At 42.3% G+C, this 15,061-nt stretch overlaps 1 protein-coding gene across 1 annotated transcript in view; it reads left to right on the top strand.

Annotated features, from left to right (window-relative positions):
• paqr8 (progestin and adipoQ receptor family member VIII) overlaps positions 1-1,671 on the top strand; it is a 4,443-nt gene extending 2,772 nt beyond the window's left edge. Inside the window, exon 2 of the mRNA XM_037751506.1 lies at positions 433-1,671. Within this exon, the coding sequence (XP_037607434.1) occupies positions 459-1,550 (1,092 nt within the window). The 5' untranslated portion in view covers positions 433-458 and the 3' untranslated portion in view covers positions 1,551-1,671. The remainder of the gene's footprint in view (positions 1-432) is intronic.
• The last annotated feature ends 13,390 nt before the right edge of the window (positions 1,672-15,061 follow it).

Here is a 15,061-nt window from a genome sequence, read left to right as displayed (position 1 = left end):
CTCAATGTAGCCATGCCTTAAAGCATCCCCTGCTTTATGGTCTATCTGATTCTAAATGGGACCATCATTTACTAAATGAACATCATGCTGTATTGAAGAAGACTTGAAACTAGCGATTGAGACCATAAACTCATGTTTACAATGTTTACTGAGGTAATAAATCAAGAGAGAAGTAGGCTCATTTTCTCATAGACTTCTATACAATCAGACTTCTTTTCGCAACCAGAGGAGTCGCCCCCTGCTGGCTGTTAGAAAGAATGCAGAAAAGTTTAAGGCAATTCAGCATTGGCTTCACTTTTCAAAATTGGAGGTTGCCATGTGGTTAGGAGCTATTACAAGGTCTTTCTTGATAAATAACCTTGCGGTTGTCAAATATTCATTAAATTCCATGTGCCATCCTCTCATAGAAACTCTCTTTTGTCTCTTTTTCAGTTTTGTCCCCCACAAATCTCCCAGCCATGTCAGGCGACATCGTGCAGCAACTCGGCACCTTGACCCTAGGTATCAAGCACCTCGGCCGCATGCCCCGCTTCTCGGACCTCACCCCTTCCTCCCTCCCGTCGCCCAGCCCCACTGTCGCCGCCTCCCAGGTCCCCGCGCTGTTCCGAGAGCCCTACATCCTGTCGGGCTACCGTCCCGTCCAGCAGCACTGGCGCTGCTACCTCCTCAGCCTCTTCCAGAGACACAACGAATCCCTGAACGTGTGGACTCACTTGTTGGCGGGTCCCGTGCTGCTGCTCCGCTGGTGGGCCAACGTAGGCGCCCTCGGGTACACCTTGGATGCAGCCTCTCTACCGCTGAGCCTCTTCCTGGTGTCTTCCCTCACCTATCTGTTCTTCAGCGTGGCAGCTCACCTCTTGCAGTCTCACTCTGAGCACGCACACTACTTCCTCTTCTTCATGGACTATGTGGGTGTAGCTGTTTATCAGTACGGTTGCTCACTTGGCCATTATTTCTACACGTCAGAGCCGGCATGGAGAGAGAGCCTTGTCGGGCTGCTGTTTCTGCCCGGAGCTGCCGTCTTCGGTTGGCTCTCCTGTGCAGGCTGCTGTTTCGCCAAGTCCAGGTACCGGCGGCCATATCCAACGCGGCGTAAAATCTGCCAGATGGTCCCTGCCACCTTAGCATACGTGCTGGGCGTCAGCCCCGTAGTCCACCGCCTGATCACCGTCTCCTGGACGCAGGAGCCCTCGCTGCCCTTCCACGCCCTCCAGATCGCCTCTTTGCTTCTGTCCGCCCTCTTCTTCTCCTGTCCCATCCCCGAGCGCTTCTTCCCAGGCCGCTGCGACTTTGTAGGTCAGGGCCACCAGATCTTCCACATTTTCCTGTCCCTGTGCACCGTGTTCCAGCTGGAGGCACTGTTCCAGGACTACGCCAGGCGGAGGGATACAGCGGTGGAGGTGTTTGGAGAGAGGCAGCTGTGGTGGGCTTGCGCATCCTTCCCCGCCCTGTTCTTGTGTTGCATCCTGATGGCACTCCTCACAATGAGGCACATGGCCAAGCAACTGCAGGGAAAACAAGAGAGAGACGAAGTGACGAAGTGTTGGTAAATGTGTGTGTGATGAAGAGATTAGGTTTGAAGGTCCAGTGTGTAGGATCTGGCGGTATCTAGCGGTGAGGTGAGGAGATTGCAACCAACTGAAGCTTCTCCCGAGAGCTACGGTGGCCGACGCGAAAACGCGAATTGCCCTCTCTAGAGCCATTTGGAGTGGAACCAGTGGGATGAGTGTGTGTGGACGTTGGAAGTGAGTGGTGAAGCAAGAGAGAGAGGGCGGCAGCGTCGGGAGCGAGTAACGTTATTGACTCCGGCCCAAGCAGGAAAAGTTAACAGTGTTTGGTTTGTCCGTTCTGGGCTACTGTAGAAACATGGCGGTGCAATATGGCGGACTCCGTGGAGAGGACCCGCTCTCTATGTAGATATAAATGGCTCATTCTAAGCTAACAAAAACACAACAATTCTTATTATCAGGTGATTATACACTAAAGACAACATATTTATTAATATTATATTCCATCTCTGCTAATAGATCCCCTTTGTTGTTACACACTGGTCCTTTAAATGTACCGAATGATAATAATTATGATAAATTAAAGCCATCTTTATATATTTTTTTTTTGTTTAACAACCAGTTTGTTTGTGAAAAATGTGATTACGTAAAGTATTCAAAGAATAAAAATAATGTGAAAGAGTTTCTTGTCTGGTACAATTAACACGTCATCTGAAATTCCTGAAGGGTTTAATCTCTGATTTAGCGTAAAAAGAGTGAACAGCTCAGTCAGTGGACTCTCAACTATGGTTTTCCACCACTGATGACGGTTCTGAGAATGTTAGATAAAGCATATTATTCTCAAACATGTACATTTATTTCTGTCGCTAGTTTTAGGAAATATATTAGAATAATAACGCATATCTCATAGAGAAGATACATTTTCAAGCTCTTTTGACCTCGTCTGATACAGAAAGCAATTGACCCGTCCAGTTTTGGACAGATTGCTTCTCCAAGCGTTCTTCTCAAGCTTCGCAATATTTGACATTCCTGTTTGCCACGAAGGCTCTCTGCTCTCTACGGTGGAGTGAAAGAGAAAATCTGGATTATGCCATTCACCGAAGAGAATTTGCCAGATAGTAGGATTTGAGTAGAACAAAGAGGCTAGTTTAATAATGAGACAGGGGGGATAGACGGCATGGAGACAAGTTGGCACTATGATCTTCCACATGGGTAAAATCCCTCAGCAGATCCACTTATAGTGAAGTGTGTGTGAGAGTGTGACAGAATAGTGTACCTCATAGTAAAGGACATATCAAACCATTTTCCACCCCTAGTGAGAATGAAAAAGCATTCCTGTGTCAAATCTTCCATGTTTCATCTCTGCAATAGTAACCCAGGTATTTTTTCACATCTGTCTGCCAATACACCAGATGTTGTAGTGGTCAATGAAGAGTCCAAAAAAAAGTTTGTTTTAGAGGTGGCCTGCACCTTTGACTCTAGCTTAGAGGACCATTAAATGGTCATTAAATACCAGCCACTCCTAAATACCGTCTCAGAGCTGGGTTATAGGTGCAGACTACTTGTTTTCATATTTGGCATATTATATTCACATTTGATTCTTCACTTTCTTGCCGAGAGTTAAAGGTCCCATATTGTAAAAAGTGAGATTTTCATGTCTTTTATATTATAAAGCAGGTTTAAGTGATATATAAATACTGTTAAACTATCAAAACGCTCAATATACGGAAAAAATACACACAGCCCGTATTCAGAAATCGTGCGTTTGAAACAAGCCGTTAGGATTTCTGTCCATTTGTGATGTCACAAATATACAATATTTAGACCATTTCACAGTTTTAAACGTAAACATTCTAAATGTGTCCCAGTTTATTTCCTGTCACAGTGTATGTAAATTACATGAGCTCACATGAAGTAAACATGGACCCAAGCTGTTGCCTAGCAACGCAATTCCGTTTCAATTCCGTTGAAATGTGCTAAAATGGAGTGTTTCAGACAGAGGGTGAATACAGGTATATTCAGGCAGACAGTATGAGGAAAATAATGTGTTGTTTGAACATTAAAGCATGTAAACATGTTCTAGTAGAAACACAAAATACAAGTATGAACCTGAAAATGAGCATAATATGGGACCTTTAAAGGGGAAGGTCAACACCACTCTCACATCTGCCCATTAGCTTAGCTTTGCACAAAGACTGGGAGCAAAGTTTTCGCTTGGACGCTTCTTTGTCTCAGTTCGCGCCGGTGTAGGACAATCATACCACATCTAAAAAATCGCCTTGTCTTCTGTCTGAGCACGCCTTAAGATGAGCTAGTGGGTGGATTTTTTTGTACAGTTAGTACAGTTTAGTACAGAGCCAGACTTGCTGATTCCCCTTGTTTCCAGTCTTTAAGCTAAGCTAAGCTAAGCTAAATAGCTGGTGGCTACAGCTTCATATTTAACACGGAGAGTGGTATCAATATTCTCATCTAACTCTTCGCAAGAAAGTAAATAAGCTTATATTATATTTTATATACTGTATATATATTTTTTCAAATATTTAATTGAATAATGAAATGTTTTGAAATGAGGTAATTGGCACAGAAGAGCAAAAATCTGAAAAATTATTTGAGAAAGGCTACAGGAAAATTAGTCCATTATTTGAGATAGTCTAAATGAAAAAATGTGGGCCCAGCAACATGTTAGTTAACCCCGTGGTAGCATTATTAGACATGCAGCAGGCCCTCTTCAGGGTTAAACTCTGCTAGCGTCAGGAAGATTATTATTTTTTTCCAATTTGCCCACAAATAGAGATTATTTGTTCGCTGGGTTTATTCCTATATGAGCAAATTGTGCTTGCAGGGATTATGTTGCAAACATTTGAAATTGGCCATGATTCCTGCAGGCTTCCATTCCTCCCGTGGTGAAATTGTGGCTATTGATTTTGCTTTTTCTTTCAGATCTCAGAAAGGGAACAAATGAAAGTTGCTGAGAGCTATAGATTGGCTGATTTGCAGGGCTCCAGGAGATCATTATGACAGAACAGGGCTGTTAAACAACTAATGGGCGTGGATGTTACTTGGTGTCGGTGTCATTTCTAACAAAGAGATGTGTGAGTGTGATAAAGAGTCAGGAGTTGAGTGAGGTGTGTGAGCGTGGATGTGTGTGTCACAAATCAATGCAATTCTTCTTCTACCTTTCTATAGGCTATGCATCTCTGCATCTACAAAACTTTATTTCATCACAATTATGTTATTAAAGGAATTTTATAAAAATGTACTTATTCACCTTTTTGCAGAGATTTACAAAAGAAGATCGATACCACTCTAGTATCTGCCCGTTAAAGACAGAAGTGCCTTAAACTTGCATTCTTCCTAATAGCCAGCAGGGGGCGATTCCTCTGGTTGCGAAAAGAAGTCTGATTGTATAGAAGTGTATGAGAAAATGACCTCAGTAAACATTGTAAACATGAGTTTATGGTCTCAATCACTAGTTTCAAGTCTTCTTCAATACAGCATGATGTTCATTTAGTAAATTATGGTCCCATTTAGACTCAAATAGACCATAAAGCATGGGATGCTTTAGGGTGTAGCTACCTTGTAATTGACAGGTTGCTACCACGGCGGTGCCCGGTCTGGCTGTTGTCCACGGTTTCGTCTTACAACTTTACCAGAGACAGTTCAGAAAGGAAATTGCACACTGAAAGTCAGTTTCCTGTATCTGTGTCAGTTTTTGACACTGCCCCGCTGTCACCAAATTAAATATTGGAATCATTTTTCAAGCCACATATCTTCCGAACATTCTGACACTAAAATGTCCTTTTTTTCAGACGGACAAATAAGGAGAAAATTTACTTTTTGAGACCTTTCTCTGTCTCAGCAACACATTCTCGCAAGGTCTAGCAACTAACGTTCAATAACGCCCTAGCTAAATATTTTTCTTAATGCTAAATATGGCTGTTAGCTGTGTAAATATCTAATGTTTGCAATAGAAAATATAAATACATTTTGCAAATATAACCCAATCTGCTTTCATCCATCCACACGATGTTGACAACACTTCCAAATGAGGTGGGGGGATGGGGGGGGAAGGGGAGAGTTGAACATGCCATGACCACGCCCACCTAGGAGACATGAAGTCTATACCATTTCAAACCATTGGTGGAGCTTGTAATGCGTCATCTTTGTTATAGAGCATCTGTGCTTTAACCCTTTCACAGTGTGTTTTCAGTTCATGAGTTAATTGTAACGTTTTGGTCACCTAAAAATGTCTAATTCATGTGCATTCGGTTGTTCTTAGCTCCACCTTCTCGTGACACTTCTGGTTGCAAAAACCAAGATGGCGATGGCCAAAAACCAAGATGGCGATGGCAAAAATGTCGAACTCAAGGCTTCAAAACGGCAGTCCACAAACCAACGGGTGACGTCACGATGACTACGTCCACTTCTCATATCCAGTCCATGGTTAAAGATGGAGCTGGAGCCAGGAGACGGTTAGCTTAGCTTAGCATAAAGACTGGAAGCAAGGGGAAACAGCTAGCTTTGCTATGTCCAAAGTTTTTTTTATGTACGGATAAAACAAATGAGATATAACATGTTTATTAGCTTTGGAGATGCTGGTAGGTGGACATTTTTTTTAATCATCAGACAGAGCCAGGTTAGCTGTGGCTAAGCTAACAGTCTCCTGGCTGTAGCTTCATATTGAACAGAGAGACATCTTCTCATCTGACTCTCAACAAGAAAGCAAACAAGCATATTTCCCAAAATGTCTGACTAAAATCAAAGTTTTATCAAGAAGAAAAACAGTAAAATGTGTTTTAATTTCAATCAATAAATAATCATTTTACACACTTTTCAGAAAATGTAAAGATGCTGTTTCTTTGGGGGAAAACAGCAGCAGGAAAGTAGGAAACATGTTTAATTATTTTTAATACAGCGTGAACGCAGAATTACATAATTGGTCTGCTCCCATGGCACTGTATGTAGTAATTCCACCGACCAAGCAGTCAATAAAAGGCATTATTGTGCAGGATTAGCTGAAAACATGCACACAACTGACGTTAACACACTACAATTTTGCCACCCTACACACCCACACACATCCTGTGGACATGCCGGCATTTCTTTTCGTGTTGGGCTCTCCAGCAGTCGCTACATTCATCTGCTCACTAACCATTCACCCTAGGGCTCGCCACTACAGTGGTAACTTGATCATTTACATTATCCCCTATTTTCATGACTCAACCCTGACCTGTACAAAGTGATTCACTGTTACTGCACCTCTGAAGCACGGTAATCCAGTTACACTGGCCCTAGTCTGCATCCAAACCCTGCTCTGAATCAGAACAATGATCCTTTTTTTACCGTAATACCTCCCTTGTGAGTATGACTTCAGTAGTTTCAGACAATCAGTACCCGGTACAGAGACCAAGAAGTCTTTTACTGGGTATTTAGTGTATATCCAACTACTAGCCAATGTGCAGTTAAAAATATAAATGGAAATGACTATATATATAAAAAGACTTCTAACAGTCTTATTGTAGGGGCTATTTATTTGTTGTTAGTATTTAGTTGTTGTTTTACAAATAAAAAGGAGTATTGTTTGATTTATTATTCTAGACTTTATTTCGATGTTTGATAGTGTTCTCTTTTGCTGGACATTTGTTTCACTATTTTCTTGTTTAGTATATTTCGTTTTTTGCGTTATTAGCATTTTGTTTTCTTTTGTTCATGTGATACAAACAAAGAGAAATGTTCTCCACTCGTACTAAAATGGTCCTAAATCAATACTAGAGAGCTTCCTTGTTTATGAATGAAGCGGTACAGTTGAAGCAGCAGTGCTGTGTGTGTGTGTTTCACCAATCATAGATGGTCATCCCTGCAAACTCCACCCGAAGGTTCCAGTTAGGGATGCACCGATACCGATACCAGTGTCAGGTATCGGGTCCGACACTGTGCTCATGTACTCGTACTCGCAAAACGACTTGTGCGGCGTGGTCCGGGTGGGGAGCGCTGTAAAGCTGCAGCCTGCGAGCCACCTTCGCCCTGAGCCTTTCTAAGCCGACCTAGAGCCGGTCGCGGCGCACCGCCTCGTATGCGGGACTCCCCAGCCTGCCGTGTGTCGCTCACACCCTCCAGCTGGCTGTTAACGAGGGTCTTTTGTCACAGAGAAGTACTCGGATCGGTACTCGGTATCGGCGAGTTGTACTTGTACTCAGTCTGAAAAAAAGTGGTATAGGTTGATCCCTAGTTACGGTACTTTCAGAAAGTACTAACCCCCAACCAAGGCTTTTTTTTTCGGGGTAAAAAGTCCCCAGAACTTAATTTAGACCCTGGTCCCTGCGGTCGATAGAAGAGTTCCTCAAAAGGTTTGTAGTTCAGGGAGAAAGTTCCTGCATTTCAAATGGGGCTACAGCCTCCTTATTAGCGAAAATACAATGTAAAAAGTGTGTTTGAGAGATCGTGATGAATAACTCATAAATCAGGAATACAACACAACAAAGATGACTGCATATTTAAAATCTGCAAAGATATGAGTATGGAATTACCCTTGGCCTGCGATGAGTTGAATATTTTCTGCAGTCATGTAAACTATGGGGAAGTGTTTTTTCGAATGAATGTGTGTGTGTGTGTGTTTGTGTGTGTGTTTTAATCATGTTGTGGGGACAAACCTGTTTACACAGTGACACTGTGGGGACTCGCCTTCCAAATGGGGACAAAATGCATGTCCCCATTACATAAATCATTATATTTTAGGATGAGGACTTGGTTTAGCATTAGGGTAAGGGTTAGGTTTAGGAAATTAGCAGTTACAGTTAGGGTAAGTCTCCAGGAAATGTATGTAAGTCAATGTAATGTCCCCAAAAGGCATGAAAACACAACTGTGTGTGTGTCAGCCTAATCAGCTTCCCCCTGGCAGGCAGCTGCGAGGACTTCCAGCATAAGTTTGATAAAAAAGTTGATTTATCTGGTTTATTTATGTTGATTAACCACCGTCTTTCGAGGAATTTTTTGGGTTACAACGCGCATTCCAACATTCCTAGAAAGCCGCAGAGATCTCCAGCGCTGAGTTCCCTCGGGTGCAGATATGATTTAGTGATGACAAAAAACACACAATGGGCTTGTGTCTGCTCCTCCTTCATGACAGACAGGACAAGCCCCTCCCTAAGCCACCTGCCTGCCGTGAGCCACATAAAACAGAGGCAGTTGAATGACTGGCAGCAGTTGGTGACAGAGCTACAGCGGAGTCAAGCAGCATACAATGTAAGTTATGAACTCTGTATTATATCCTGTACATGTATAGTACCTGCATTATATATTTTGTTATATTGTCCTTTCGAAGAATATGTTCATGTGGGAGAAATGCTGGACTTCAACATGTTAGATGCTACTGGACATCATCAGATTGTATCGAATGGAGTAATTGATTGTGAAAATGTCACTTTGGATGCTCATAAATTTTGTGCCTTTACTCTGTTTGACATCTTTTCCAGAACACTAGGACAGTGGCTCCAGTAGGGATGGTTGACATGTTGGGCGGGTTCGCAACCCCAGAGGTGGGCATCATCTCCCTCGTCGTCTTCCTCATCCTCAGCGTCACCCTCCTCGCCCTTTGCATGAGGTGTCAAAGGTGAGTGGAAACGCAATGATTAAAAGTGATGAGTATATTTGTGTCGAGTCGTTTGTCGAGTCGTGTGTCTCGCGTACACTATCAAATATGAGCAGACCATTTGATCTCCTCAGTGCTGTCGTTCAAAGGGAGTTAAAGGGATTGAGAACACCTAACGTATGAGTAATAGTGTGCAACGCTGCCACCCAACATAAAACAAGTTTTCTCGCAGTTTGGAGTGGCTGGCTGATTCACTTTTTCTGTCCCAAGGCCTTCAAAAGGCTTTAATTGCTATTCATCACTTCTCAACAGCCACAGAACAGAGACTTGTTAAACTCGATATGCGATTTTTGATTGATGGGTGTTGCCTGTTTGAAAAGGAGGAAGTGCAGTCAGGTATCGTTTTAAGATAGTTGAGCCAAATGGGCTGGGCTTGGATCATTAACCTTCTGATGTTCCCACATCTTTGTGTTTCGGCACGCCCATTACTGCGGTTGTCACACCAAACATACCAATGACGGTGACACAGACGAGCTGTGAGGTGAAACAACAGTTCTTATCTTCTTCTTGTACATTCCAAGACTTGTCTGTCACTCAGAGGAATGAAACCGGAATGGGACTGTTAGTGATGGACAGGAATCATAAATCATATTATGTATATTTAAAGGAGGGGAACACACCAGTGCCACTGTGTGTCGAATGAGTTTAGACAAAGAGCATCAAGGAATACTTCAGCAGTAGTACTTCAGAGAAATACAAGGAAGACTTTAAGGTGACAGTAGTCTGAGTTGTGATCTCACAAGCTGAAAGCTGAAACTGATTAACTTTTTGTTTTATGTTTTTTGTTTTATGTTGCAGAGGAGATCCATTATTATAAACCTATACGCCTGATGATTAATTAATTCAGTGTTTCACTTCTTTTGAGAGAGTCTAAATCAAGTCCCAATCGGGACAAATCTTGATCAAGTCACAAGTTTTGCCAAAGCAGGTCTCAGGTCAAGTCACAATACTTGGTAAAGCAAGTTCAAGTCAAGTTTCAAGTCCTTGAGAGCAAGTCCAAAGTCCACTCTCTAATTTCAAGTCAAGTCTCAAGTCTTTCTAAGCAAATCTCAGTCAAGTCGCAAGTCTAAGGTCTTGTTGAAGCAAGATCTCGAGTCTAGTCTTGAGTTTTGTCAAATCAAGTCCAAATCTAGTCTCAGGTCCTCTCAAAGCAAGTCTCAAATTAAGTCACAAGTCTTGTCAAATCAAGTCCAAATCTAGTCTCAAATCTTGTCAAATCAAGTCCAAATCTAGTCTCAGGTCCTCTCAAAGCAAGTCTCAAATTAAGTCACAAGTCTTGTCAAATCAAGTCCAAATCTAGTCTCAAGTCTTGTCAAATCAAGTCCAAATCTAGTCTCAGGTCCTCTCAAAGCAAGTCTCAAATTGAGTCACAAGTCTTGTCAAATCAAGTCCAAATCTAGTCTCAAGTCTTGTCAAATCAAGTCCAAATCTAGTCTCAGGTCCTCTCAAAGCAAGTCTCAAATTAAGTCACAAGTCTTGTCAAATCAAGTCCAAATCTAGTCTCAAGTCTTGTCAAATCAAGTCCAAATCTAGTCTCAGGTCCTCTCAAAGCAAGTCTCAAATTAAGTCACAAGTCTTGTCAAATCAAGTCCAAATCTAGTCTCAAGTCTTGTCAAATCAAGTCCAAATCTAGTCTCAGGTCCTCTCAAAGCAAGTCTCAAATTGAGTCACAAGTCTTGTCAAATCAAGTCCAAATCTTGTCTCAAGTCTTGTCAAATCAAGTCCAAATCTAGTCTCAGGTCCTCTCAAAGCAAGTCTCAAATTGAGTCACAAGTCTTGTCAAATCAAGTCCAAATCTAGTCTCAAGTCTTGTCAAATCAAGTCCAAATCTAGTCTCAGGTCCTCTCAAAGCAAGTCTCAAATTAAGTCACAAGTCTTGTCAAATCAAGTCCAAATCTAGTCTCAAGTCTTGTCAAATCAAGTCCAAATCTAGTCTCAGGTCCTCTCAAAAGCAAGTCTCAAATTAAGTCACAAGTCTTGTCAAATCAAGTCCAAATCTAGTCTCAAGTCTTGTCAAATCAAGTCCAAATCTAGTCTCAGGTCCTCTCAAAGCAAGTCTCAAATTGAGTCACAAGTCTTGTCAAATCAAGTCCAAATCTAGTCTCAGGTCCTCTCAAAGCAAGTCTCAAATTAAGTCACAAGTCCTGTCAAATCAAGTCCAAATCTAGTCTCAAGTCTTGTCAAATCAAGTCCCAAATTAAGTCCCAAATTAAGTCTCAAGTCCTTTGGAGAAAGTTCAAGTCAGGTCAATTTTATTTATATAAGACCAATATCACAAATTTGCCTCAAGGGGCTTTAGAACCTGTACAGCATACGACACCCTCTGTCTTCAGACCCTCCCTTCAGATAAGGAGAAACTTTTCAAAAAAAGAAATTTAACAGGGAAAAAATGAAAGAAACCTCAGGAAGAGCAACTGAGGAGGGATCCCTCTCCCAGGACGGACAGACGTGCAATAGATGTCATGTGTACAGAATAACCAGGATGAATGTCAAGAGCACATTATAACCTTTGTAAGTTAAGTTTAGGAATTTGGCCGAAAACCGTGAGTCCAGCATATTTTAAGCCCTTAACCTTCAGTCCAGTACTGCGGATGGTAAGAGCCAAAGAATTGACTTGAGCTTGAAATTAACTATAGTTTGCTAGTGACAGTTTGGCCTGAGCCCTTCCCAAAGTTAAGCAGTGGAATGGGAAATTCTGCCTGGGCTCAGCTGAGCCAGTCAGGTTTAATCTAGTGAACCAGGATGATAATAAGGATACCAACTCAGAGAGAAAACAGGTGACAGGCGGACAGCGTTTTCAAGGTGTTGAGCCATCAATCAAACCTACATATGTAAATAAGACTGTATGCACCTTTGTCCTCATACACACTGAGTACACACAGATCACTGTTACACTTGATAGCCTCTCATTTTTCTTTTTTTGTCATCCACAGGAACCCCGGCAACGCGTATGACGTGAACGGCACAACGGTATGAACTGCCTGTTTTCTCACCTTCCTCTCTCTCTCGGTTTCCAGTTCTTTCCCTCCCTCTCTCTATCAGTCTGTCAACGAAGAGCTCACTCCATTCATGCAGCAGCATCTTCGATATCTAAAAGCATTGCAGTTCAGTAGCTGCCAGTTAGGAGTGGCTGATTATCAGCAGGAGGACGGTAGAGGCTGTGATACTGTAGCTGCTATTGGCCTCATTACATTCAAACCATGCAAACCCATGGGACAAATGAAAATAGATTAGGCCATCAATTAAAATGTCTAATTATGTGAAGTTTTGCTCAAAAAGAGAAGCAATTCTATCCGGATGCTATGACTGCATCATGGCCATTATTTTCTGAATATGATTAATATCAGCTTTAATGACAAAGGTTTTGGTTATGACGTACTGATACACAGGTCTAAACAAAATGAAATAAAGATAAATTACATTTTATTTTTATTTTATTTTCAGAAATACCTCAAATCGTTATTGACATGGGAGGGCTGAAAAAGTTCTCAGATTTACAGTCATATAAACGAACAAAGTTTCTATCAGGAGGGAGTGTGGTGTGGTCCACTGTGTCCAATACTACGCAGCCCCAGAAGGGAAATGGTGGGGGCGAAAAAATCAAAGGTTGCCAAACTTTTTCATTTAGGGTCCCTATCACATCTACAGTACCTAAATTAGCGATACGGGGCAATTCATTTGATTAATTTACTGTTTATCAGACTACAAATGAGACAAGAATTAGCTAACTAGCGCACCCCACGTTCCCTCCTCCTCATTCCTTAGTCCGGAGACGGACCTTCAGTTAGCGGCTGTAGCGACTCAAATTCAGCCAGCGCAAATCCCCCCAGCACTGTGGGCTCCGGAGCAGGCAGAGGGACCAGGTGCGCTAGCTTGCTAATTCTTGTCTCATTGGTCTTGTCTATTTCAGGCCAATCTCAAAATAAAATTCAATGAATTCTATGAAAAAGCAATTTGGATTTTTTTTTTCTCTCCATGTGCCTTCCTGGGCTCCGTACAAAATTGCACTGAGTTCTGGGAGGATTAAGATTGACCCCTATCCCAGACCAGTCCAACCAACACAGGACTTTCAAGTGGGAGACCTGGGTTCAAGACCTGGGTTTTGTATTGCAAGATAGTTAGTGACGTTTGTCATATGTTTTGTAGTGACGGTTGTCACGTGATGTTTGTCACGTGTTTTCCGCAGTGATGTTACGTTTACGTTTTTGTACGTTTTTTACCTAGTTTACATACTTATTTTACTAGCAAACACAGGACTTTCCATCAAACACAGGACTTTCATGCGGGAGACCTGGGTTCGAGTCCCTTCAGGTTTTACTTAGTTTACATACTTATTTTAATCCCAGCCAGGTGGTGGGCAGGTGGGTCTATTACACTCTTTGGTGTGATATCAGGTTGACTATCCTGCATCATTAGAAAGAGATTATTTTTAAAAGGGCATGATTCCTGCAAGTGCCTGGTGGGATTAAGATGTTAAAAATACAATATAATATGCTGTAATGCCTTAGGAAATGTTATTATACCACACGATGGGGTTTGAGTCAAGCGTTGATTGACTCAGCAGGAGTGCAGGGGGACTCACAAACAATGAGACACAAAGGGCAACATCACCAAATCAGTATCTGATGAGTCACCAGACACCAACTTTAAGCCGTACACTGTAGCACTTCATCTTGATGCAGGAAGTGTACCCCCACGCAGTAAGACGAAGTCCCAGCTCGACACCTGCAACTCTTTCTGATGTGCCGTCTACCTCGAAAGGTTGAAATAGCTTCCATGATACCATCACAGGCGTGGAAGGAAGAAACTGTGATCACAGCCAGTCTGCAGTGAAACTAAAAAACAACCCATTGGTGGTTGTGAAAAGTTGTTTTGTTCCACTCTAGTTACTTTCCTGTGCTTTGGCCAGGAACCACACATTGAGAGATTGATAGGAGGAGGAGTCAGGAATGCATAAAGCAATCTGAGGAATGCATAAAGCAATCTCCAAAATGCCCCAGTTTTCTTTCACCGTTGCGTATCTGTAACATAATATGTCCTATCCATAGCTGCAAGCAGCAGCAAGTATAAAGGTCTCGATATGCTTCGAAGAAACTAAATCGTACAAAGTGTTGTAAGACCGTCAAGGGTAAAGTATTTAGTTTTGTTCCAAATGGCCACATTCCCAGGCAGCGGGAGTTGCACACTTTCTGCTTAACAGCATTCCTGGTGTTGCCCTCGAGATGTAGTGTGTTGATTGGTTAGCTTTAGAGAAGCTGATAGGTGGACTTTGTCACCTTTGGACAGAGCCAGGCTTGCTCTTTGCCCCTGTTTCCAGTCTTTATGCTAAGCTACGCTAACTGGCTGCTGGCCTTAGCTTCATATTTACCTTACATACATTATGTCCGTCCTTATTATCCGTTTAACCCTTTCTGTCTTTCTCTTTGACAGGTTGATGGAGGAGGAGGAACCAACAGTGAGTTCTTTGCAAATGAAAAAAACATTTCAATCAAACGTTTACATTTCACTTACCCTTTCTCATTGAAATTTCCAGACCCAGACTCTTCATGGAGGGATCACAAAAGCATGCCTGCCAATACGCTAGAAAGATCTACACAACAGGCCAATTAACCAGCCTTATGACAAACACATCCCAGAAAACAGAAGTTCCTAATTTCTAAGGCAAGAAGCAGAAAAGAGGACAAATCACGCTCATCATCCCATTGCACAGAAACACCAATTTTCCACACTTTGACATTGTCCCAAATGGACAGATGGACGGAGAAAGAGAACGAAGGGTAGGAGGGACAGTTGGCCCTGTCCTCTGCTAGCTGGAGCCACTGTCCACACCTTGTCTTCATCACATCAGGCTTCACTTATCTGGATACAGTCATAAAGGAAGAACCTCTTTTGAAAGTCTCTCATT

This window comes from Sebastes umbrosus, chromosome 18, assembly GCF_015220745.1.
Source record: "Sebastes umbrosus isolate fSebUmb1 chromosome 18, fSebUmb1.pri, whole genome shotgun sequence".
Taxonomy (NCBI): domain Eukaryota; kingdom Metazoa; phylum Chordata; class Actinopteri; order Perciformes; family Sebastidae; genus Sebastes; species Sebastes umbrosus.
This window is presented reverse-complemented; position numbering and strand designations above follow the sequence as displayed.